Source organism: Pteropus medius, unplaced genomic scaffold, assembly GCF_902729225.1.
Source record: "Pteropus medius unplaced genomic scaffold, Ma_sr-lr_union100, whole genome shotgun sequence".
In the NCBI taxonomy this organism is placed as follows: Eukaryota; Metazoa; Chordata; class Mammalia; order Chiroptera; family Pteropodidae; genus Pteropus; species Pteropus medius.
In genome coordinates, this window is record NW_024349799.1 from 17,383,464 (window position 1) to 17,408,236 (window position 24,773).

Consider the following 24,773-nt stretch of genomic DNA (forward strand, 5'->3'; position numbering starts at 1 on the left):
AGATAGTGAAAGGTAGTGAAGCTTCTGCCTTGGTCCCATTTGGATTGCTCCCTCTGAAGGAAGCCAGCCACCACACTGTAAGGACACTCAGGGACACATACTGTACTGTGAAGATGTTCAGACAGTGCTGTGAAGAGTAACTCACAGCCAGCACCAGTTTGCCAGCCATGTGAGTGAGCCACCCTGGAAATGAACCCTCCAGCTGCAATCAGGCTTAGAGATGACTGTAGCCCCAGCTAACATCTCACTGCAGCCACGTGAGAGATTCTGAGCCAGAACATCCAATAAGCTGCTTGCAAACTCCTGACCCACTGAAACCAGGAGAGGTAATAAACGACTATTGTTTAAAGCCATAAATTTTGGGGGCCATTTGTTATGCTGTAATAGATAAGTAGTCAAAGGCCGACACTATAAAGATTTCAGAAAGGAAAGATGAAAAATACTGGAGTCTTTGATGATGTCATGGTGCCACTGAGTTAACCAACCCTGAAACCCTGTACTTCCCGACTTCTTCTCATGTGAGATAATGTCCTTGTTTAGCTGCTATTGGGTCTGCTGTGGCTTGCAGCCAAAAGCATTCTTACTGGTCCATTCTATAAAAGGAGACTTCTTGGGTGATTTCTTGTCCCCTCTTATTCTGTGAGGCTGAAAAATTTCTTTTGTTAAAAAAAAAAGAATGAAAATTTAAATTCTAATGAGAACCCTTCTAGCAGCGCCTACATTAAAAAAAATCTCAAATGAACTTCTGTATTAGAGTTTACAGGGGCAAGCAGCCAAGCGAATTCTGATGGGCTAACTCATAAGATTTTGTTGTATTGGTCATACAGACATATATACCTTTTGTACACTGTATTTACACTTCACTTATATCCTGAACACATTTCAGATCAATATAGACTAATATTATGTAAAAAGCTGTCTGGAGCTCTATTGTATAGATTTACCTTTAGTTATTTTACCAATCTGCTGAAACCTGGAATCTAGAATGTTGCCATTTTTTTTTTGATATTATGATTACCACATTTATTCTTTTTAATTGTGGTAAAATATACATAAAATAAAATTTACCATTTTAATAATTTTTAAGTGTACGATTCAATAGCAAAAGTACATTCACCTAGTTGTGCAATCATCACCACTTTCCATCTCTAGAACTTTTTCATCTTTCCAAACTGAAAGTACGTACTTAAATAATAACTCCCCAATGCCTGCCATCCCCAGCCCCACCCCTGGCAACCACCTTTTTACTTTTGGTCTCTATGAATTTGCCTACTCTAGGTACCTCACATCAGTAGAATCACACAGTATTTGTCCTTTTGTGTTTTGCTTATCTCACTTAACATAATGTCCTCAGGGTTCCTTCATTTTGTAGTATGTGTCAGAATTTTCTTCCTTTTTAAGGCTGAATAATATTCTATGATATGTATATACCACATTTTGCTTATTTGTTGTTGGAAACATTTGGGTTGTTTCCATCCTTTAGCTATTGTGAATAGTGTGCTGCTATGAGTGTACAAGTATGAGTCCCTTCTTTCAATTCTTTTGGGTATCTGTCCAGAAGTGCACATTTACTTTTAAGGGAAAGTAATTTTGAACATATTGTCTCCCAGTTTGTAAAAACTACAGACTCTGCAGTGCCAGACATCTGGGTCTTGCTGCGGCTGGGAGGAGGCTGCCACCCATGACAAAGGATTTGCAGCCAGCGTGGGGGTGACCTATCTCCTTCCTGTGTCCTCTGTAAGGACATGCTGCAGATCATGCACAGAGCTGTCTTCTCTAGTCCATGTTTTTCTCCTGCAAAAACAGCGTTTTTCGTCAGTGTTCATGTGGAAATTTTTCTGTCCTTTGAAAAGCAGGACCTGTGGGTCCTTATTCCCATATGGATAGTCAGAAGGCAGCAGTGTATACCTGATGATGACTCCTAGAGAAATCAATGGGATCTACTTCCTGGGTCCCTCACAGGAGCCTGCAGCTGAATTGAGAGACAGACATACACATAAACTGCGAAGATGAGTGGACCTTCTAGGACTATCTAATCCCTCCGTCACCAGGACCACCAATGTTCAAATGGGGAAGCTGAGGCTCAGAGAGGAAAAGTGTTGGAAAAGTGTCCTCACAGTGTTGGAACCCAATCCTCCTACCTGATCACCTGTGACTCTGTGCTGCCTCATTGCTGACTTTCTGCTCTTGGGAAATGATGTTCAACTTTATTTCCAAGATGCCTCTGGGAATGTGGGGCAAAGCCTCTTCATCCAGGATGCCTCTGGAGGTCAAACCCTGGGTCCCTGGTAGGACCCCATGCTTGAAAGCCAAGGGGTCCAGGGTAGTCGATTGTGTTCTGATGCTGCCCTCCTGGCCAACACCTAGCCTGCTGGACTTTACCAGTCCCGGGAGTTCTAACCTTGTGAGCTGCTCCCTTGTCTCTGCCTGGTTTTGAAAGCTGAAGTGAGGTGGCATTCTGGCTTGGCATGATGAGGGCTGGGCTCTGGAAAGGGATTACTGTGACAAGCCCTATCGGGGGCAGTAGTCTCTGGATGGGGGCAGTTCTATCTTGGTTGCAATGCTCTTTAGTTTGCATGAATGTGTGTGTGTGCGTGTGTGTGTGTGTGTGCGTGTGTGCACGTGCGTGCGTGCACATACATGTGCCTGGGTTCATATTAATATTTGAGGATATAACTCTCCTTGTCACTCCTCAGCTCTGAGGGCATGCTGAGACCAAAATCTCATCTATTTGTACCAGGGAAAACCCCATTTTACTTAACAAACACATAGCACTTCCTCAATACCAAGCAAAGATCTAGGCATTTTTCAAACATCATCTTATTTAACCACAGCGACCCGGTGAGGTATGTATTATTACTACCCCCAAGGAAACTGAGGCACAGAGAGGTTTTGCTTATTTGCCTAAGATCAGATGGCCATGGAGTGGTGAGTCCAGCTCCAGGGTACAGGATCTTAGCCATGATGCTAAACTGCCTACAGTGTTGGAGGGCCTGATTTTGAACTTCTCTTTATTTTACTGAGACCATCCACATGGGGTATGCAGTTGAATCACATGGCAGAGGCCAAGGACCAATCACCACCACCATCATCCTCATCACAACAGCAATGACAGTCATCACTCACTGAGTGCTTCCAGGCTCTATGCCGGGAATGTTACAAGGACTCATCTTAGTTCATCCTCACAATTATTAAGAAGAATAAGCATATATTCCTTTCTCTCCGTCACACATGAGGACACTGAGGCTCATAGAGGTTGGGGACTTGCCCAAAGCAAACAACTAGGAAGAAGCAGAATTGGAATTTGAACCCAGGCCTGTTGGATAGCACAACTCACATTCTTGTCATGCCACCAGATCATTTTTTTGTTTGTTTGCTTTAACTTTTTAAAAAAATTGAAGTGAAAAAAAAATTGAAGTAAAAAAAAATTGAAATGAAATTCACATAACAAAATTGAGAACATTTTAAAGCGTACGATTCGGTGGCATCTGGTACGTTCATGCTCTTGTGCAACCATCACCTCTAGTTCCAAAACATTTTCATCAATCTCAGAGGAGCATTCCATCCTCCTTTCAGCCTCTGACAACCACTAATCTGCTTTCTCTTTCTATGGACTTAACTATTTGGGATATTTCATATAAACAAACTCATACAGTATGTGACCTTTTGTGTCTGGCTTTTAGCATGTTTTTGAGGTTCAGCCACATTGTAGCATGGATCAGGACCTCATTTCCTTTTCATGGCCAGATAATATTCCATTGTATATGTGTACCACATTTTGTTTATCCGTTTATCAATTGATGACCATTTAAGTTGTTTCTACCTTTTGGCTGTTGTAAATAGTGCCGCTATGAACATTTTTGTACAAGTATTTGTTTGAGTCCCTGTTTTCAATTCTTTTGGGTATATACCTAGGAGTAGCCTGGGTCATATGATAATTCTATATTTGCCCTTTTGAGGAAACTCATATCATTTTCCACAGTGGCTGGACCATTTTACTCTCCTACCAGCAATGTATAAGGGTTCTAATTTCTTCACATCATTACCAACACTTATTATTTTCTGTTTTCTTTTTAAGTTTTTTTATTTTATTCTAGCCATCTTAGTGAGTATGAAGTTGATATCATTGAGGTTTTGATTTTCATTTCCTCAATGACTAGTGATATTGAGCATTTTTCATATGCTTGTTGGCCACTTATATATCTTCTTTGGAGAATTATCTATTCAAGTCCGTTGCTCATTTTTAATTGAGTTGTTTGTAATTTTGTGCTATATCTTTTTATTTAGAAATAATTTCCAGCTTACAGAAAAATTGCAATAATACAAAGAAACCCATATCATTTTTATTCAAATTCTTCTTATTAACACTGCCCCATTTACTTTCTTACTATATCTATCCATTATTTTTCCTCAACCATTTCCTCAACCAGTAAGTTGCATAGATGTCGGCCCTTTACCCCTTAAAGCTTCAATATAAAGATTTCACTAACCATAGTATAGTTACCAGCTTCAGTAAACTTGACACAGATATATTTCTTCTTATCTACTGTCTGTATTCTAATTTTATCAATTGATCCAATAATGTGCATTTTCCCCTCTAGTATAGGACTCAGTCTAGGATTTCATGTTGCACTTAATTATCACATCCCTGTCATTTTCTGAAACAATCTATCAGTCTTTCTTAGTCATTTATGACTTTAAAATTTTTGAATAATGCAGTTCTTTAAAAAAAATAGTGTTCCATATTCTTACCATCTGATCTAGCAATTGCATTCCTTAGTATTTACTCAAAGGAGGTGAAAACTTACATCAACACAAAAACCCACACACGGATATTTATAGCAGCTTTATTAATAATTGCCCAAACTTGCAGCAACCAAGATGTGTGTCAGTAGCCGAATAGATAACTAAACTGTGGTACATCCAGACGATGGAATAGTATTCAGTGCTAAAAAGAAATGAACTATCAAGTCATGAAATAACATGGAGGAACTTAAATGCATATGATAAGTGAAAGAAGCCAATTTGAAAAGGCTACGCACCATCTGATTCCAACTATACGGCATTCTGGAAAAGGCAAAACTATGGAGACAGTAAAAAATTCAGGGGTTGGGGCAGGGAAGGATGAGTAGGCTGAACATAGAGGATTTTTAGGGCAATGAGACTACTCTGTATAATTCTATAATGGTGAATATATGTCATACATTTGTCCAAACCCATAGAATGTACAATACCAAGTGTGAATCCTAATGTTAACTATGGACTTTGTGTGGAAATGATGTGTCTCTGTAAGTTCAATTGTAACAAGTGTCTCACTCCAGTGAGGCTTGTTGATACTGGGGAGGCTATGTATGTGTAGGGGCAGAGGGGATATGAGAAATCTCTGAACCTTCTGGCCTGGGGAGCTCAGAGGGGGCACCTGCAGCTGCTGTGAACCTAAAACTGCCCTAAAAAATAAAGTCTATTTAAAAAAGTAGTGTCCTTCAATTTAGGTTTGTCTGGTGTTTTGTCAGACATCAGACATGATTCAGGTCATGCATTCCTAATGGGAATCCTGCCACCACGATGTGGCTTGCTCAGGGCTTCATATGGAAACAATGCCCACTGCCCCTCATTGTTGATGTTATTTTAATCCTTCGGTCGAGATATTGCGTAATTATTCTACTGTGTAGTTACCCTCCTCCCATACCTTGCTACTAATAAACAATTGATAAAGACTATGCCAATATCTTGCCTCTCATCAAAAATTTCCCCCTAGATTTTTTATCCATTGATGAGTTTTGCTCACAGGCTGTCTTCCTGTAGGCAGCCTCTCTGCCGTCTTTGTCCAGTCCAATGCTGCTCCCCTGGAAACACCCAGCCTTCCTGATTTGACCTTGGTTTATGTCCCTCTTGTGTGGGAAGCCAGACCCTCTCACAGTAAGCAGGACTCTGGGAGACTCATCTCATTTCCTGTCCCGCGAAGCTTCTCTTCCTCATTGCAGCCACTGCAGCTATCATAGCTGCAGGCTAGATCAAGGGGACCAAAGTGTCCAGTCACCTAGGGTGGGGTGGGGTAGGGGGAGCAGGAGCTCTCCTCCCATCTAGCAGGTCTCGGGGGCTGAGATGGTGAAATCTCACCAGCAAGTCTGCAGTGGGTTCAGCAGAAACCTGAGATAAGATGCTCAGCAGTTTAGGGCAGCTGCTTTGAGGTTGGGAGGCTCACAGGAAGTAACTTGGTGCAGAGCTAATGTGCCTTTGCCTCCACACTCCTTCTGGGACGGGAGCAGCAGGCTGACGAGGTTAGGGGCATGTCTGCAGAGTGCTGGGATCCTGGGCCAGAGGGGCCTCAGGGCTGGTCCCTGGGGTCAGGTGGGCACTCTGGAGCCTCAGGCTCCAGTCAGTGCCCCCCTCTGACCATGCCTGCCCCCTGGAGCCTGCCCCGCTGGAGAGCTTACTTGGCTGCTGCAGTGCTCTGCTACATCAACCTCCTGAACTACATGAACTGGTTTATCATCGCAGGTGAGGAAGGGGACAGGCATCCTGGGCAGCCCCTGTCTATCTGTCCACCACCTGCCCTGCCACCAGCAGGTGCTGCATGTCCATGGTGGCCTTTCATTCAGCAAGCTTTCTTCTCATGGAGCATATCCCTGTTGTCCTCATCCCCGGCCATGCCTGAATGGCGGGGGGGGGGAGAGCCAGTCGAGTTCTCAATCTAGCCCCAAACTAAGAGTGCACCTTTATGTGGGTGCATGATGGCAAGTAGGTGATCGAGGACAGCAGGGAGGACTGGGCATTCAGGCAAAGGCCTGGAGGTTCTGGGTGGAACACTGGGGTGAGGTTGTAGAGGACAGGGCAGCCTGGCCCAACTCCCAAGCAAGAAATAGCTTGCTGGCTGTTTCTTCGACAGCAGGCTGCGTGCACATTCTGCCTTCCTTCCTATAGTTCCCCGGGCTCAACTGCTCTGTCTTTTTGTCACTTATTCACTTATTCATTCATTTAAGATTCAACCTTCTTTTCTGTTTATCACTGATTCATTCCAGATCGACTGAGCACTAACTATGGGCAGTACCCTCTGAGTGGGCCTTACGGACCCAGTAGAGAGGAAGTCAACCTTGTAGTTTCTGAACTCAGGAATGACCATCTCATGGGCAGAGGGAGAAGTTCATTAATAGGACTCCTGCAAGGTAGAGAGATGCGGCCAGATGAGGGAGGCACCAGCTGGCCTGAGGAGCTCAGAGGGGACACCTGCAGTTGCTGGGCATCCCTGAGGCTAGTGTACTGAATCATCAGTCACCAGCTAGGCATACTAGAGAGCAGCCGCAGAATGAATGGGACTTGATTTCACAGTCCCGTTGTGGGAGTTATAGACCGTGCCACACCCAAAGTCTGTTTTTGAGGAGCTCAGGGACACAGAACACATGTACAAGTAGCTCTCATACAGGGTAGAACGGGTAAGTGTCAGCTGGGCAGCCCCAGGACCAATGACTGAGGGTCTGGTAGGATTCACAGAAGAGGGGCATTTGGTTTAGGTCTTGAAGGCCGAGAAAGTTAGCAAGACAGGGAATGGGATGAGGTGAGAGCATTCAGAGAGAGGAGTCAGCATGAGCCAGGGCACGTGGGGCAAGAGTGCATTCTCTAATCAGGTATAATGAGGGAGAAGAAAGTAGGAAATTATTCTAAAAGGGAGTTTGAGGTCAGATCATAGACTTCTTGGGTGCCAGTCTAGGAGCTTGGATTTTCTGCTGAAGTAATGGTGAGCCATGGAAAAGTGGTGGGACTATCATCAGATATGAGGCCCTGATGGAGGCAAAGTGAAACAGAGAGGTCAGCTCAGAGGCTACTGCAATGGATTAGGCCGAAGCTGAGGAGGCCTGAGCTGGAGTGTGGGTTTAGGGTACGAAGAGGAAGGGATGGGTAGGACACAGATGGGAGCAGGGCAATCATGAAAATAGAGCTCTTTGAGCTCCGTAGGCTGGAGTTCCTGCTCTCACTGCCATTTGTCCTGAGAAGCCTTTGGCTGGGCTATCAGACCCTGAGTTCTGCATGCTTGAGGCCCCTTCCCTATTGGGACTTCCTCTGGCTGTGTGAGAAGGAGGGCCATTACTGAGATGAAGGAGGTCTGGAGATGTGAAACCATGCTGAGTGCCTGGGGACTGTTGGGAACAGGCAAGTCTCCAGGCAACTAGAATTCTCCTGTGGGAAGCAGCACTTTGGGAAGCCAGAGTGACAGCTTAAAGGTAAAAATGAGACCAGGCCCAAGCACCCAGAGCACCACAGGGCTGGGAGGAGCCCAGGAGCAGACCAAACAAGGGAGCAAGTCTTCATTCCTAAACATGGACAATGAGTATGATGAGAGAGAATTTTTATTTAACGCTACAGGTTGGTATGCCTGGATGCCGTGGCAATTGGGCCCAAAATAAACGTCTGAACAAAACTCTCACTTTGCTTCTCTGACTCTTTGATCTTTTCTTGCTGCTGGCAGGTCTTGGAGGTGTGGGTGGGGGCTTTCTTCCCCACCGTGTGAGCATTTCTGTGGGCTTCTGCTCCCTTCTGTGACACTAGGCAGGAGGGTGAGTTGCTTCTGTCTGGGACTCTAGTCTCATTTCCAGCTGTACAACCATAGCTGGCTGGAGCCTCTGTTTCCTCATTTGCATAATGGGGCAATGATAGTCCCCACTTCTTGGGAAACAACTGCTAGTGTCCAGCTCAGGGCCTGGCCCTCAGCCATCTCATAATTCAGTGTAAGTGATGATTGTTCGTTATGACAGGGCCAGAGCCTCACAGCAGGTGCCTCGAACCCTGACTGATTCTTCTGAAATACACTAAGGGGCTGAGGGGATTTCTGGGAATAGGGCCTGGTGTCTAGGGGCCTGCTTTCTCTCTCTGTTTTAGGCTGAGTGCCCACTGCACCAGCCCGTGGCCTAGCAAGATCTTGGAGGGGCTTCAGAGACCTAGCTGGTACAGAGCAAGAACCTGCCACCCTCAGGGAGGTGGGGCCAAGGTCGGACCTATATGGGACCTGTCTCTTAAGTTCTCATGTGCTCTCTCATGTCTGTGTGCGCATACCTCTGGAAGAACATGCTTGTGTGTGCATGTGTGCAGGCCAGGGCACATCTGTCTTTGCATGTACATACGCACACATATATATGGATGTCTATGACTATCGAGTTTGTACGTGAGTGGGAATGCTGTGCTGCAGAATCCCAGGAACTTCCATTTACACCGTAGTCTAAGTGAATGGCTGTGCTCTGTGCCACAACAGGGAGCTTCCAGTCACTCTGACTATAATGTGAATGGCAGCACTGCACATGTGCATATGCATGCATGACTGCAGGTGTCTCTTTATATGCACAGTGTATATGTTATATGCATCTGGTTGTATGAGACTGGGCTTTCATGCCTATGAATACGGGCACCTGTGTGTATGTATATCTGTGCCTCCATAAGTGTATTTCTCTGGGCATTCTTGTTTGTATGTTTGTATGTGGCTCTGAATGTCTGTGTGTCTGCATGACTATGTATCTATGCCTGGGAGTGCATGCTGTGTGCGAAAGTGTGTATATAAGTCGGTGCCTTTGGGATATGTGTTTTTGCGTGTGTTTGATGTGCACACATCTGTGTACCTGCTTCTGTAAATGTGTGTGTAAATGATAAAATATGTATGGGAGAGAGGGGAAGAAAACAGTGGGCCCAGGTGCCACTCTCTGTGCTGTTTAGCTGTGGCCCTGTCCCAAATGTGAAGGCAGTTGCTTTTAGAGGCCCGGTGGGCTACTTTCCATTTCCTGAGTTCTTTCTGTCTATCCATAGGCGTGCTGCTGGATGTACAGAATTTTTTTCAAATCAGTGACAGCAGTGCTGGTTTGCTTCAGACAGGTAAGGGGCAAATCCTGGCTCTGGGACTGGAGCCCTGGGCTCATGTAGGTTGGGTCCTGTACTGTGACCAGCTTTAGCTGCTGGGAATTGGAGGCCAGCAAGCTGAGCCCCACTAAGTCCCCTGGCAGAAGAAGGGGCACTGAGGTTGGTGGCAGTGGCTATGAGGGACAGACTGGGTAGGAGGAAGAGATGGTATAGGCTGAAATTTATGCTTGAACAGCCTTTTTGGGGTTGAGTGTGGGTGCTGCAGAAAGAACAGAGGGAGCCGGGGCTGGAAAGGGCCCCTTAATGTGAAGCTGGTCACTCGCCCTTTCACGTTTGTACAAATTAGCTTGGTATTGGAGAATGGATGCCTGCTTTCCTCTCATGGACCTGAAAAATCTGACTACCAGGATCTAGACAGGCAGGCAGACAGACAGACAGACAGACAGAGACATCTGTCCCCTAACCTGGGTCTGGGGCCGCACTGGTCTGCAGTCCAGCAGCAGGGAATAGCCACACATCCCATTACAAGGGGGTCATGAGGTGCTAACTTTTCCTCTGTGGGTGCCTGGATGGTGAAACATACACACACACATACACACACACACACACACACACACACACACACACACACACACATCATCCCATATGTGTGCACACACTGTCACAACACAGGATATACATGTGTGCATATATCCAGCCAATAACTAGCAAATACATGGTTCCTCCTCTTAAAAATCAACTATTTCAAAACTTTAGAACAAAGCCCTCAAATTGGGGTACAGGGACCTCTGGGGAGACATAAAAACTTTTCAGGGGCTACAGGAGCAGAGCTTTGAGAGAATACATTTATGGATCCTTAAGCCAGTATGTTTCTTTCCTAAAGTGGATCTGAGAGCAAACCTCCAGTTCTCTTCTCTTACTTCCCCTTTAATAATCACCCATCTACCATTTTAAGCAGGAAAGTACACCTCTTCCCCATTCTGAGGTTTACTATGGTGCACTGTCCTAGGGTGTAAAAACCTCAAGGGTGCCAGGCAGAGAGACCCCTTGTGGATGCTTGGCTTCTGCTGGATTGGCCCTTGGAGCAGAGCAGACAGAGTATCAGTGGAAACACACTGGGGATGTTTTTTTCCAGGCTGCAAACCCATGGCAAGGTGCCAAGCCTTATTTAGCTGTCCTGCTGGTGTGTGACAGTCTGCTAGTTATCTACGATTTAGAATTCAGAAATGAGATGGTTGTGTCAGGGATGGATGTCAGCACATTTATTTCAATAAAAAATATAGCCAACATTTTAATGTCTTTCTTAAAGACAACCAGGCTGATTTGGCAAATAAGGACTAGTTTGTTTATTAGACTCTACAGCGGACATTTCCCATAAACTGAAAAAACTTGATCTTCAGCCACAAGGATTTGGATGAAGATATAGTTTAAAAGATACAACAATACTGGAAATCACATCTTTTGCAACTATTTAAACTTATGATAAAAATGTTTTAAATGTTGGCTGAAAAAGCATGAAGGGGTAGTGCATAGTTCTATAAACTTCTTTAAGAGGCAGGCACCGGGCAAAAGAGTTAGCAGAGTCCTGCTTTAGACCGTGAATCTTCCAGTTGCTCCTGTTTCAGAACTGAGGCCGGAAGCTGGGACTGATCTTCCAGCCATAAACGTAGCCAAAGTGAGACCTTCTTGGCTTGATGCCTACAACCTTCTAGATTAAACAGATAATGGCAATTGAGTTAACATTTCCCCTCCCTGGTTCTTATCATGGTGAATGGGATTATTACTACAAGGCCTTGATAAGTGAGATGCTGTGGAGGAAGAAGTGTGTGTGTGCATGTGTGTGTGTGTGTGTGTGTGAAGAGAGAGAGAGAGAGAGAGAAAGAGAGAGAGTGAGCGAGTGCATTCAAACATGTATATGTGCGAGTGTGAGTGCTATGGGGATGCGTGTGTGAATGTGTGTGTTTGAGAGCGAGTGAAGGGAAGGGTCATCTCGGCAGAAGCAGCCCAAAAAGGTATGTGGAAAGGACAGTGGGGCTGAAAGCCTGATTGCCAGACTTGTCTCCAGTGACCTCAGGCGAGTCTTTTCACCTTTCTTGGTTGCCATACAATGGCCAGAAGACCCACCCTACTGTCTGTCCATAGGGCTGCAGAATAGAGGAAACTGATGACTAACTAAGAGAGAGCTTGGTCAAACTGTTAGAGTTGGGAAAGGATGAGTGAGGAGGAAGTAGTGGTTAGGAACCCTCCTCTTTCCTGCCCCAATGGGACAGAGAGGCTGTTGGAGTTAGTTAATTGATTAATAATATTTAAAATTAACACCAATGTGGTCTTTATCTCGTGCCAGGGATTATTCTAAGTGCTTTATACTATTAACTCATTTAATCTTCACAACGATCCCAAGAGGCAGGTACTATTATTTCAATGCCCATTTTACGGATGCTGAACCTGAGGCATAGGGTGACTACAGGGCTTGCTGAAAGTCACACAGTTGGTGAGTGACAGCTAAAGTTCAAATCCAGGCAGCTGACAGTAGAGCCCTTCTCTTAGCCTCGTGCTCCTTCAATACTCCCACCTTGTCACAGAAATGATTTGAATTTGGAGATGCTAGGGAGGAAGGAAGGAGTGCCTGCCTTCCCCTGGGGGGCAGATGTCTCCGTCTGAGGGCATCTACAGGTTTAAGGTGTTTATGTCCTTTAAAGCAGGGTTCCCCAACCTCCAGGCCTTGGATGGTCAAAAAGGTTGGGAACTGCTGCTGTAAAGGATCCCTGTTCCAAATCTAATACAAATATTAGAAGGTTCGGGGAAATATTTTAATAATCTTCGAGTAAAGAAAGGTATGTATTAAGATCATGAAACAAACCCCTAGAAGATTATAAATTTGACTACCTTAAGGATAAATGTTTCCATACGGTGGTGATTAATACTGTAAATGCAATTAGTAATAATAATAGGTTAATATTTATTAGGTATTTACATAAAACCAGTCACTGCCTTTTATATGCTTTATTTCATTTAATCTTATGAGGCAAGCACTGTTACTATTTCTTTCATTGTATAGTTAAGGAAGGAGAACAGGAGAGTTAAGGAATTTGCCGCAGGTCATGCAGCTAGGAAGCAGATGCGGTCAGGATGTGAGCCGCTGTAGTTTAGTCTCAAACTTGCATTTTAAATCCTTAAAACAAATATAAAGGACTGGGAGAAATTATTTCCAAATAACAAAAAGCCCAGTAGAAAAATGGGCAGAGGATGCTCAGCTTCACTGGGAATAGGACAATACAGATTAAAACATCAGCGAGAAGCCATTTGTTTTTCAACTATTAGATGAATAAAAATAAAGTGATTCAGCCTATAAAGTGTCACAAGGGTGCTGGCATATGCTTCTATGCAAGTGTAAATCGATACAGCCTTTTTGGAGGCCATTTTGGCAGTAGCTATTAGAATTATAAATGCCATTGACACCAAAGACTATTCTCTTTGTGGAGGATCAGGTCGAACCATATTAAATTGTAGTTTTTGTAGGTCAAAACTGGCCTAATTTCCGCAATTGCATGTGGCCCAACCCTATACTAGAGGAGTGGGAGGGGTTGGAACCTGAGCCGGGACGAATCTGGACGCTCACTGGGTTCGGAAAATGTCAATCATCTGTGCGCAATGAATGGAGACCCAGGCGGTGGGCGGGACCCCCGGAGCCCTGGAGCCTGAAGCCCTGGCTGGTGGGACCGAACATGGAGAGTCCAGATCTTCCCTTACCCACCCGCAGACTCTCGGAGGCAGCGGACACATCCACCTGGGTTGGAGGCGATTTATTTAAGGAACAGAAGCAGTGAGGGTACTTATCCATGTGGAAAGTCGTGCAAAAACGTGTCGGTTTCTTTGTCTTCACAGAATAACAAACGTATTCATTAATTCAGTCGCTAATTCCTAAGGGCTTACTGAAAAAAATGATATAAATACAACTGTCAGGGGGAATGTTTTACCTACTTAGGAGAAACAACACCTTTCTGGCTTCCAGGAATCACTGTGCTCATTTTAAACCGCGCTTATCTGCTCAAAGCGGGCCTAGGCAGATATCCCACCTCTCCTGCCATCGGCGGGGGTGTGACAGCAAAATCAGACCAATCCCAGCATCAGGCTCAGAGAGGGCAGGTGTCTTTGTAAACATAGGGCACTGGTGTGTGCTGAACACTGGCAGCTCCATGCCAGAGTTCATTTCTATCTCACCTCTACACAGCCTGGGTGGTGGTGGTGGTGGTGGTGGTGTGGTGGTGGTGTGGTGGTGGTGGTAGTGTGGTGCCGATTTCTCTCCAATGCTGGAGTGATGCTCAGAGAGTTGGAGTTAGTAACCTAAGGCAGCCCAGTGAGCAAGTAGCAGAGCTGGGATTGAGCTGGGGCCTACCTACCTGACTCTGGGCAAATGGGTTCCGTGCTAGGAGGAGACTGGGGGTTTACCCACCTTTGCCTCCTCTTGGCCTTGACCCACTGCCAAGGTGCCCCTCTATAGGCCTGCTGAACCCATCTGCCCACCCAGTGCTACGGAGAGATGCATGTTACTCCTTGCATGTCTCTTCCAGTCTTCATCAGCTGCCTGCTTCTATCTGCACCTGTGTTTGGCTACCTGGGTGACCGACACAGCCGCAAAGCCACACTGAGCTTTGGGATCCTGCTCTGGTCAGGAGCAGGCCTCTCCAGCTCCTTCATTTCCCCCCAGGTAGGTGCCCTCTCCCGTACACGGGCCCCCGGGGACCTCCTCCCACCAGCTTCCTCTCTGACTCAGTCCCATCAGAGTCAGGTAGGACTGCTTCTGCTCTATTCCACGCTCCAGGCTGGCTGGGGAATACCTTCAAGGGCTGAGAGAAGCCTGTTAGGCTTTCTTAATGAGAGTCTTCCTCTCTTGCATCTCCTGCTGCTGCCTGTGGCTTCATTCCTGCCGACCGTGTTGGGGGTGGGATGTGGTAACAGCTACTGTCTTGGGGAACTGTCCTGGTTAGCAAAGGCGATGCCCAGGAAAAGGGCATCTCTGGGTTCAAGGGCTGGTGGCGGCTGTAGGCGCCAGCAGGGGGCACCCGTGTGATTTGGGGAACCTGGACTGGGAGGATAGAGAGGTGGCTGAAGCTCCATCTTTTCTTAATCTCCTGGGGGCATGAGCCACCAGGTACCCTCAGCCTTTCTGACAAATCCTTGAGTCCCTTGCCTGTGGGTGATTTTTGGAACTCACCCTGTTCTTGTGCCTGCTTGCCCAGTATTCCTGGCTCTTCTTCCTGTTCCGAGGAGCCGTGGGCACAGGCACTGCCAGCTACTCCACCATTGCGCCCACTGTCTTGGGCGACCTCTTCGTGAGGGACCAGCGGACCCGGGTGCTGGCCATCTTCTACATCTTTATTCCTGTTGGAAGGTTAGTATCACCCTGGATCCACTTCCCTGGGTGGTAAACTGAGACCCAAAGGAGTCAGAACAGGGATTGGGCTGGTGGAGAAGACATCAGGCCAGGAGGGCTAGGATTTAAACCCCAACTCTGCCCCTTCCTCACTGGGTCACTTTCCCTGTCTGAGCCTCAGTTTCCTCATCTGTAAGTGGAGACAACAACACTGATGGGCTGTGGTGATGATTAGAGAGAATAAAGATGTTTCCTAAATGCTAGTACGCTCTGGAAGGGGTAAGAAAGAGCAGCCGGGCAGTGTGGCCTGTGCAGGGAGGGGCCAGCTCTGGGAGGTGAGGCAGGGAAGTGCATTAGGGCTGGGCAGTGTATTCCACAAAGGGGTAGGACAGAGTGGGATTTACAGTTAAGCCTCTGAGCTCTGACCCAGGTTTCCTGAAATCGCCTGACTCAGGCAGGGCTGAGCCTTGGGTGAGAGAGGGGGTCCCTATATAGGGAGACAGTGAACAGTAGTGCCGGGGATGGGCTAGGAGCCAGAGGTCACTGGTGACTTGACCAAGGGCAGTGGACATCTGGGCCTTGCGTGGCTCAGTTTTCCCAGTGAAAGGGCTATGAGCTGCAGAGAGCCAGCTCCCTGGGGTGGGGGCATCTTGGCTTAGGCTGGCCTTGTGTCCTTGGGCCTGCCATCCACCCTCACTGCCCATTCCCCTTGGCCCTCTGTTGCAGTGGTTTGGGCTACGTGCTAGGGTCGGCTGTGACGGAGCTGACTGGGAACTGGCATTGGGCCCTCCGAGTGAGTCCAGCTTTTTTTTCTTTACTCTGCTTTCCCCCGGGCCAGCAGGGACTTTCCAGCCTCGAGTAGCCTTAGCCATTTGGCACACTACCTGGTGCCATGGGGGGTGGTCAGACATCGGCAGCTTCAGACATTTGGGGCCTCATATGGAACATGGACAGTGGAAGTCATGGGTTTAAATCCTGACTGTTCAGTTTGCTAGCTTTGTGACCTGAAGCAAGTCACCTCTCTCTTAAGAGACTCACCTTGTGTATCTGTAAAATGGGAGAGTAAATGCTGCCTATGGAATCTTGAGGATTAAGGAGACATGGGTTGGAAAGATACTAGGGCAGGACTGGTATAGCAGATGGAGGCATGGGCCATGAAAACGGGCAGTTATGGGGGCAATGAGTACTCAATGGTTAGGGCCAGTATAGTCAGGGCTCAGTTCTCAGTCATGCCAGGCTCACTGATCCAATAGAGTTATGTCTGTACTAGACAGACAGGTATTAAATTAACTCCCAAGGGGACCCCACTCCCCAGAGAGGCCATACTCTCATGGGTGAGGAACAGTGGTATGTCAGGCTCTGTATAACCAGCGCCCAGGAAACGAGCTGTCCTCCCTTACCTCCCAGGGCACAAAGCACCCCAAGCGCCTAGACCACAGAGTTCAGCCCAGCCCAGGATCTCCTGGTTTTCAGGAGAAGTCTGTGGTCCTGAGCTTCCTGGGCCCTTCTGTTCCCAGATCCTGCCCTGCCTGGAAGCTGTGGCCTTGATCTTGCTTATTGCACTGGTTCCAGACCCTCCCCGGGGAGCTGCTGAGAAGCAGGGGGAGGTGGCCGTGAGGGACCTGAGGAGCAGCTGGTGTGCGGACATCAGATACCTGGGGAGAAAGTGAGTATCTCTGCTCTTCCCCTCTTGTCACTGAAAACCCCACTGTCTGCTCCAGCATCACTGACCTCCCTCTCTCTGCCTCCAGGGAGCCCTCTGTGACTGTCCAAGGTTCACAGCCCTCTTTCTCCTCTGAGCTCCCACTCACCAACGGAGATGCCCCTCCCTCACTTGGAGGCCCACTTCCCCTGGCCATGTGGCAGAATATGGGCTGGGAGGGAGACAGGAAGGGAGGGAGGCAGTCAGGCAGCATGAGCTGTAGCCTTGGCTCTGTCATTGCCTTATCCCTGAGTGACCTGAGACTTGGAGCCTCACTTCCCTCATTTATTCAGTGGACATAACTCTCCAGCCTTGCCTGCTTCTCAGGGTTGCTGGGAGGATGCCAGGAGTTAATCACTCACCTCTCTGAGCCTCATGGGAGTGCATCCATCCTCTGTTCCAGGCATGGTCGGGAGGCAGACAGGAGTCAACTGCACTCCCAGGCCTCATGATTTACTGAAATGAGAGGCACAAACAGGACCCAACTCTCTTTGTTACAGAGCCATGAGGCCAGTGGAGGGCACTCAGAGGAAGGGAAGGGCAGCAGGGGCAGCTTCCTGGAGAATCTGATGTCAGATTGTTAGCCCTTCAGAATGGGAGAATTGGTTTTGCAGAGAGGAGGGAGGAAGGCAAAGCATGAGTGAAAGTGTGGAGGTGGGATATGCTGGGTTGTTAGGGAATGTTGGGGAGGATCTGGAGCCTGGAGCCCACCTGAGTGCCCAGGTGACTGAAATGCCCAGAAGATGAGAAGAAGAGCAGATAGGAGCAGACAGGTCCCTTCAGTTCTAGTCCTCTTTCCGCTTCAGCCAGGGCACTTTCTTTTGTAGCTGGAGTTTTGTGTTGTCGACCCTTGGAGTGACAGCCATGGCCTTTGTGACTGGAGCACTGGGCTTCTGGGCCCCTACATTTCTGTTTGAGGCTCGTGTGGTGCACGGGCTGCAGCTTCCCTGCCTCCGGCAGCCGTGTAACAACAAGGACAGGTGAGGTGCCTCTTGGAGCCCTGGGCATGTGGCCCAGGTCAGGGGGAATCATGGTGGGGAAGTCTTTAGGAGGTTCTGAGCCCCAAAACTAGGCATATGAAGATCCCAGAGGTCAGGACACAGCTGGCAGGCAAGAGTCTGGTTCTAGCTCTAGCTGCGCTCCTGCCATCCTGAGTGGCCACAGGAAGCTAGCTCCTCAGTCATCTCTGGGCCCCAGCGCCTGTCCTCCCACTCTTGGGCTTCTGGGGGTGGTCCAGAAGGCACTTGAGTCAGAGTGAGTGATGGTACTCTCAGGCAACTTTCCTTCAAAGGGACCTATAGTGTGAGGCCATCCCATTTTACAGATGGCAAATTGAGGCACTGGGAGGCCTCATTACTCATCTGGCTTAGGGATTTCACCCATGCATTCATTGATTCTCTGCCTCATTTCAAGTGCTGAGAGTCTGGGAAAGCTGCTGAGAGGGTGGAGAGGGGTGGAGAGCAAAAGCCATACTGGTGCTCTGCCTTCAGTGAATGCCCTTCTCACCCCGTTCTCCAAGGACTCAGTGACCTCCTGATCGAGAGGGCACATCTCAGTCCTCTCTCACTTGCTTTCTTCTCCTCCTGGAAACCTGCAGTCCTAGTTTCCTCCTCCTCTCTGGTTGAAGCTTTTCAGTCTCCTGTGGTCCCCTCCTCTCCAACCCTGCCCCATGGGCTCCTCAGAGTTCCTCAGGGCTCTGAGCTTTTCCCAGGAGCTCCATGCTCCCCGAGGCTTCGGTGACACCAGTTCTCTGCTGGCAGCACAGCCCTTGCTTCTGTAGCCTCCTCTCTGGCCTCTTCCTCATTCTCTGATGCCCAGAGAGAGCTTTGTGTAATTTCCAGAATGTCTCATGCCCTCTCACCTGTCTGTGCCTTTGCCCAAACTATGCCCTCTGCCCATAGCTCCTCTCCCTTTTCTCATTGTTACTTCTTAAGCTTTAACTTTAGTTCAGGTCCTAAGGTTAAGCATTTTACATGAAAAATCCTCTGAAGTTTTATAATAGTTAACTCTGTTATTATTCCTGTATTACAAACGAGGGGGTAGAAAATCAGAGAGGTTAAGTGACTTGTCCAAGGTCACATACCTAACGAGTAGTAGAGCCACGATTCAAACCCTACTGTCTCCAAAGCTGGTGCTCTCAAGCTCCAAGTCCTGTTGCCTCCGGAGACTATCTGTTACTTAGTTGACGTGAGCATCTCTCTACCTAGCTGGGAGCAGCTTTCTGACACACACACCATAGGTGTTCAGGGAAAGCATCCAGTGAGTGAATGAATTCATGCATCAAATGAGACTGGATGTTGGTCTTGGTGCCACAGCTAGACTGCTATCTCCCTGGAAGCAAAGACTGAGCCCTAAAAGCCCCACGACAGCTTGAAAAAGTTGGAGATGAACAGAATGCGATTCCGCCTCAGGCATGAACTGGCTGTGTGTTTCTGGGCAAGTCACTTTCCCTTTTCTCAGCTTTAGCTTCTTCCTCTAACTCAGTTCCTCCAGAGATCCTGTGTGAGAAACTGACATGGGAGTTTGCGTTAGTGTCCTGGGGCGGATATAAAAATTGACCACAAACTTGGTAGCTTAAAACATCAGAAATCTATTTTCTTATAGTTCTGGAAGCCAGAAATCCAAAATAGTTTCACTAGGCCAAAATCAAGTTCGGCAGCACCAGTCTTCTTCTGGAGTCTCTATGGGAGAAACCTTCCCCGTCTCTTCTAGCTTCTGGTGGCTGCTGGCATTCCTTAGCTTGTGGCTGTATCACTCCGGGCTCTGCATCCACAGACAGATGACTTCTCCTCTTCTGTCTCAAATCTCTGTTTCCTTCTTATAGGGATACTTGTAATTACATTTAGGACCCAATGAATAATGGAGGATAATCTTTCCATCTCAAGATCCTTAAATGTAACCACATTTTTCCATATAAAGTAACGTTCACAGCTTCCAGAGATTAGGACTTAAACACCTCAGGGAGCCATTATTCAGCCTACCACAGAGTGGGAAGAAGCTCCCAGTGTTGAGGTTCAACTCAGACCTCAGCTATTAACACACCTCGGGGGTTAGGATAAGCTGCAGGGTAAGGGTGAGGTGGAGGAGGAAGCTGCAGAACACAGGATTCCAACTCAACCAGAGGGAGAACTTCCAATGCTTAGAGCTTGCCAGATGGAAGGGCTGTATGGGAGTAGGGAGCTTCCGGCCCTTGGGGGTGTATGTAAGTAGGAGCTGGACAGCTGTTTGCCAGGACCATTGTACAGAGAATCAGCATAGAACCTGCAGGCCTTTAAGGACCCTCTTGGCTCTGAGAGTCTGATTCTGGGAAGGTCTTGTAGGGATGAGGGGTCCCTTCGTAGCTGGGCATGTCCTCTGGCCATACCTTCTGCTCAGGGACTGATGGAAGGTCTTTCCTGTCTACACTGCCTATCTGAATAATTGATCCTAAGTCTCACAAAGGTCTCGAGAACCTGCCAAGGCCAGCTCAGACCAGGACTCAGAAGTGGATAGCATTCATCTGGGGCTTGGGATCACTTGACTGGGCTAAGCCAGAGCCTTGCACAGCTTGGAAGGCTGGGAAGGTTCGGTGAGCACCTTTAAACTGCCTAAGGACACACACGCTTTGTCTGGTAGGCAGAAGGCCAGGAGGCCCTGGCTCTGCTTATGAGGGGCTGTGTGGCCTCAGGCAGATTCCTGCTCTCTCTGGGCTCTATGCTCTCTCCTATAAATCAAGGAAGTGGGGCAGAAGAACAAGTCCTCAGCCTGTGGAATGGACGTTTCACAGAAGTTGTTTAGAGGAGAGCTGTTTTTTTTTTTTTTGTGATTCAATTTTTCAGTAACTATATTCTTGCATCTGTCATGTTCTTACATCTTTGTGGGAGCCATAGAAGTAATAGCAGGACACCTGGACATCCCACGTACTTCTGGAAATGTTTTGGTCAGGGTGGGGATACTAGCCAGGTAGAGAAGGCAGGTGGGGGAGCAATGGCACTCGAGACCAAGGGAACAGTGTGGGCCAAGGCAAGGTAGCTGGAAAACGTAGGGTGACTTTAGAGAATTCTTAATCATTTGTGCAGAGTGCGTGAAGGAGAAAAGAGGGGAGCTTACACAAGTCAGCAGGGGCCAGTACCGCTGTGCTGGCTGGGAGCTTGCCCTAAGGACAACAGGGAGCCACTGAGGGGCTGGGAAGTTCCTGGTTATACTCACGTTTTCAAGAGCTCATGCTGGTCAGTCTTGGCATCCCTTTGAGCTCCTTTAATAGGAGGTTTGGGAGAGCAGGATGGACCAGGAGGGAAAGATGTATATTCAAATCCTGCCTCTGTCACTTATTAGCTGGGTAATCTTAACCTTAACCTTCCTCATCTGTCCACCTGGGAATTCTGGGAGGGCTCAATGAGCTAATTTGCTCATATATTTCCTGTGGTCCAGGCTCTATGCTTCCAATATAGAGTCAAGAAAGTAAACCAAATCTTGTCTCTGGTCTCTAGGAATTCACAGGTAATAAGTAATGACCTTGATGATAGAGACACAGAAGGTACTATGGGAACTAAAGGGAGTGAAGCAATAAGCAAAGGGCCAGGGGCAGGCATCTCCCAAGAGGGGATATTTGTGATGTGTCTTGAAGGATGAGTAGGAGTTCAGTAAGTGGAAACACTACTGAAGAGTGTCTAAATGGAGGAATCAAAAGTATGAAACGGACAACAACTCGTCTGGGGGCTGGATGGAGCTGGAGGTTGAAGTCAGCCAGGGTCACATCATGAAGAGCTATGTATGTTGCAATGAGTTGGCAACAAATCTGGCGGACGTTTGAGAGCTAGTGGAGAATTTTAGGCAGGGGGTGGTCAGATCTGTGTTCTAGAAAGCACCCTCTGGGGACCTGTATGGAGGTTGTTCTGCAGGGACAGTTTTGCATAGGAGGAAGGTGCAAGAGGGGCCGAGTGACGTTGTGGTGGGTACAGGAACAGGTGGGAAAGGTAGTGAAGTTAGGAGGGGGCTGCCTGAGAGGTATTCAAAGACAGAGAGGAGAAGGAGGGATTCGAGGAGGGAGGGTGTATACAGTGACCAGAGAAGGGCCAAGTGTATCATAGGAGCTCAATAAATAAATGTCCACTTGCCTCCACTTCCTTTAGTATTGGGAGCAAGAAGGCGAGGAGGTTGAAGGGCCAGAGTGGGATCGTAGAATTGAGATTTCTGAGTGGGACAGTTTTGGGTGGTGAGAGTTTGGAGAAAGTCACAGGAAGTGAGGAAGGCTGAGAACTCAGGTGCTGAGCAGATCACCACATGGCCAGTGGCATTCCCAGGATGAGACAGGCAAGAGGATCGGGGAGGAGAGGGAGAGTTCCTGGGTCCCTGAACATGCTCCCAGGAGCACCGGTTAAGAGGGAGGGGAAGGAGCCCACAGCCACATTCCCTGTGGGTAGCAGATCATGCAACAGGGACAAGCATCTGGACCCTTATCCTGACCATACCCACTGGCCAACCCCTCTTTGCTCTTTCAGCCTGATTTTTGGGGCGCTGACTGTTGTGACTGGCATCATTGGAGTTGTCCTGGGAGCAGAGGCTTCAAGGAGATACAAGAAAGTCAACCCAAGGGCTGAGCCCCTCATCTGTGCCTCTAGCCTGCTTGCTGCAGCCCCCTGCCTCTACTTGGCTCTCATCCTGGCCCCGACCACCTTCCTGGCTTCCTATGTAAGTGAGGGCCCCTTCAGCGATGGGGTGGGGTGAGGTGGGTAGGGAGTTCCTGTTTCATACTGGCTTACACTGTGCTGGGCCTCTGCTTACATCCTGTGTATCACTCCTTCCAGGTGGAGCTTATTATCCCCATTTTACAGATGAGTAAAACCAAGGTTTACTAAGAGTTACACAGCTAAGAAGGGGCAGAACTGAGACTTGAGCCTAAGCTTTTCCAACTCTAAAGTGTGTCTTCTAAGCTCCTGGTTGATGCTTTGATTCGAGATAATGGGACTCACTTATTCCTAGGACATGTTGTGAATCCAAGAAGAAACAGGGTGATTCTTTCCAGGTTACAGATGAGGAAAGTGAAGCCATAGCCAGTGCAGATACTACTTTAAAGGTGACAATTGTGATAATATCATGTCTTCCAGATCCATATCCCACTTATCCTTTCATGTGCCTCACAGTCTGAAAGGTACTCATATCTCTCAGCCTTTTCCTGCCAGGGACACCTTATCTCTCTTAGATGCCTCCTGAAATCCTTCTTCTGCAAGACCCAACTCAAAGGCCACCTTCTCCAAAACCCTTTCCAGACTACTGGCTACTCATATCAGAATTCACCTTTCCCACTTGGGCTCAGTGCATGTTTGGGTTCCATCAGGCACCATGGTATATGGATGGGGCTGTATCCACATATAGACAAACACATGTGCAGCAGTGTCCCTGGCTCCCCAAAGCCCCAGCCCTGACTGTCCCACCCAATTGGAAGGGGCCACTGATTCTGGGAAGATGGTGTCAGCCTAGCCTCAGTCAGAAGGGTTCGAGTTCCTTTCCCTTCCCCTTCCCTTTCCCCTTCCCCAGTCCCAAGGCCCTGGGGACCCACTGCTATGGACACAGATGCCCCCTCATGTGTGTGCAGAGTTCAGTGAGCAGACTAGACTCAGAGTAAATCAACAACAGCTTTATTGTTCTATCGGTTTGGGCGGGTCTCCCATCTGTGACCAGATCCCATAGCTTTTCCAGTCACATTCATGAACTATACAGCTGGTCCCATTGAAATCAAAACTTTGGAACTATTTCCTAGTAAAGCTTCTATCCAGGCCTGTAAAATTGCATTGGAGAGAGGGGGAGCTTTAGTTAGTTCTGTCTTCCTTGTTCCATCTCGGTCCCCAGCATTGCCCCTCCCTGGAGATCCTGACCCCTCTAGGGTTGGGTGGGCCAGGAAGAATGACCGGAAAAATGGGCCAAGTATCACCTGTGTCCGCTGTTGTTTTTGCTGACTATCAGTGCCCTCCATGTGGCAGATGCCCAGATGCTGGCTGACTCCTCTCCTGAGGACACTTTTGTGAGTTTTTTGGGCCCCTGGCCTTGGCTTTTACATTGCTTTGTTCTTTGAGGCAGATGACATTGGCATTTCTGTCCTCTCACATCTTCCTCTCTGCTCCTCTTCAGATGTCGTCCTTCTATACCTTCCTGCTAGACCCTGTGGCCCCAGACAGACCCCCTGTGGGGCTCCCCTCTCATGACCCTCAAGCCTGTCTCCTCTCTAGTGTCTGTTTAACCCCTAGGATGAACTCAGGAAGCATAACTACCCTGAATCCTGCCCTCTCTCCTCACCCTGACACTGTAGGCTGCTCCGTCTGGCACTCCTGCCCTCAGCCTCTCCTTGGGCCCAAGGGTCCATGCTTTCTGAATACTAGGTGATATCCTCCAAGATGGCCTTAGGGTGCCCTTTGTAGGTGCCCCTTGGGTGGCCCTGGTGCAGGATGGTCAGCATTTCATTGGTGCTTTGCCAAGGAGAAAGGTCAGTCTCCCTCCTAGCAGGCACTGCCCTATCTGTGGGTGGGTCACCAGAGGCCCCTCATTCAGCTTTTTCACTCTAAAAAAACCCTCCCCAGCCTGAGTCTCCAGCCTTCTACATAAGCTGGAGGCCACACAAAACAGTTTCATTTCTTTCTCTAAGCCTCGAGGGTATGTCTGCAACCTCTCTTAAGTGCAAGTCCTCAATGTTGGTTGAGCTTCTGCTGAAGTTCCTGGAGAGCAGACTTTACCTGCTTTTATTCCGCCTTTATGATGCCCTCATGGGGAAGAGTTTTTCTCATGCCTACTTGATAGATTGGAAAACTGAGGTCCAGAGATAGTGACACAAATAGCGGGACAAACAAAACTCAAACTCAGCCCTGTGGACTATAAAGTCCGTGT

General features: G+C 47.9%; 1 protein-coding gene and 1 long non-coding RNA gene across 7 annotated transcripts in view; one reads left to right on the forward strand and one right to left on the reverse strand.

The window, feature by feature from the left end:
- The first annotated feature begins 6,002 nt into the window (after positions 1–6,002).
- The window catches only part of SPNS3 (SPNS lysolipid transporter 3, sphingosine-1-phosphate (putative)), a 42,047-nt gene continuing 23,276 nt past the window's right edge, over positions 6,003–24,773 (forward strand). The window contains exons 1-8 of one of the 6 annotated variants that reach the window (XR_005658083.1): positions 6,003–6,501; positions 9,790–9,855; positions 14,412–14,548; positions 15,081–15,232; positions 15,941–16,007; positions 16,732–16,880; positions 17,744–17,896; positions 22,397–22,586. Coding sequence is in view for 4 of the 6 variants with exons in the window: in XM_039886432.1 (XP_039742366.1) it covers positions 6,291–6,501; positions 9,790–9,855; positions 14,412–14,548; positions 15,081–15,232; positions 15,941–16,007; positions 16,732–16,880; positions 17,744–17,896; positions 22,397–22,586 (1,125 nt within the window). In the remaining 2 variants the exon portion in view is untranslated. The remainder of the gene's footprint in view (positions 6,502–9,789; positions 9,856–14,411; positions 14,549–15,080; positions 15,233–15,940; positions 16,008–16,731; positions 16,881–17,743; positions 17,897–22,396; positions 22,587–24,773) is intronic. The other 5 variants (XR_005658084.1, XM_039886432.1, XM_039886433.1 and 2 more) reach the window with 5 other exon arrangements.
- On the reverse strand, positions 12,973–17,506 carry LOC120621100 (uncharacterized). Its single transcript, XR_005658085.1, has 3 exons — positions 17,279–17,506; positions 15,056–15,222; positions 12,973–13,772 (listed from the first exon to the last, which is right to left on the reverse strand). It is a non-coding gene; the product is annotated as an uncharacterized LOC120621100 (long non-coding RNA).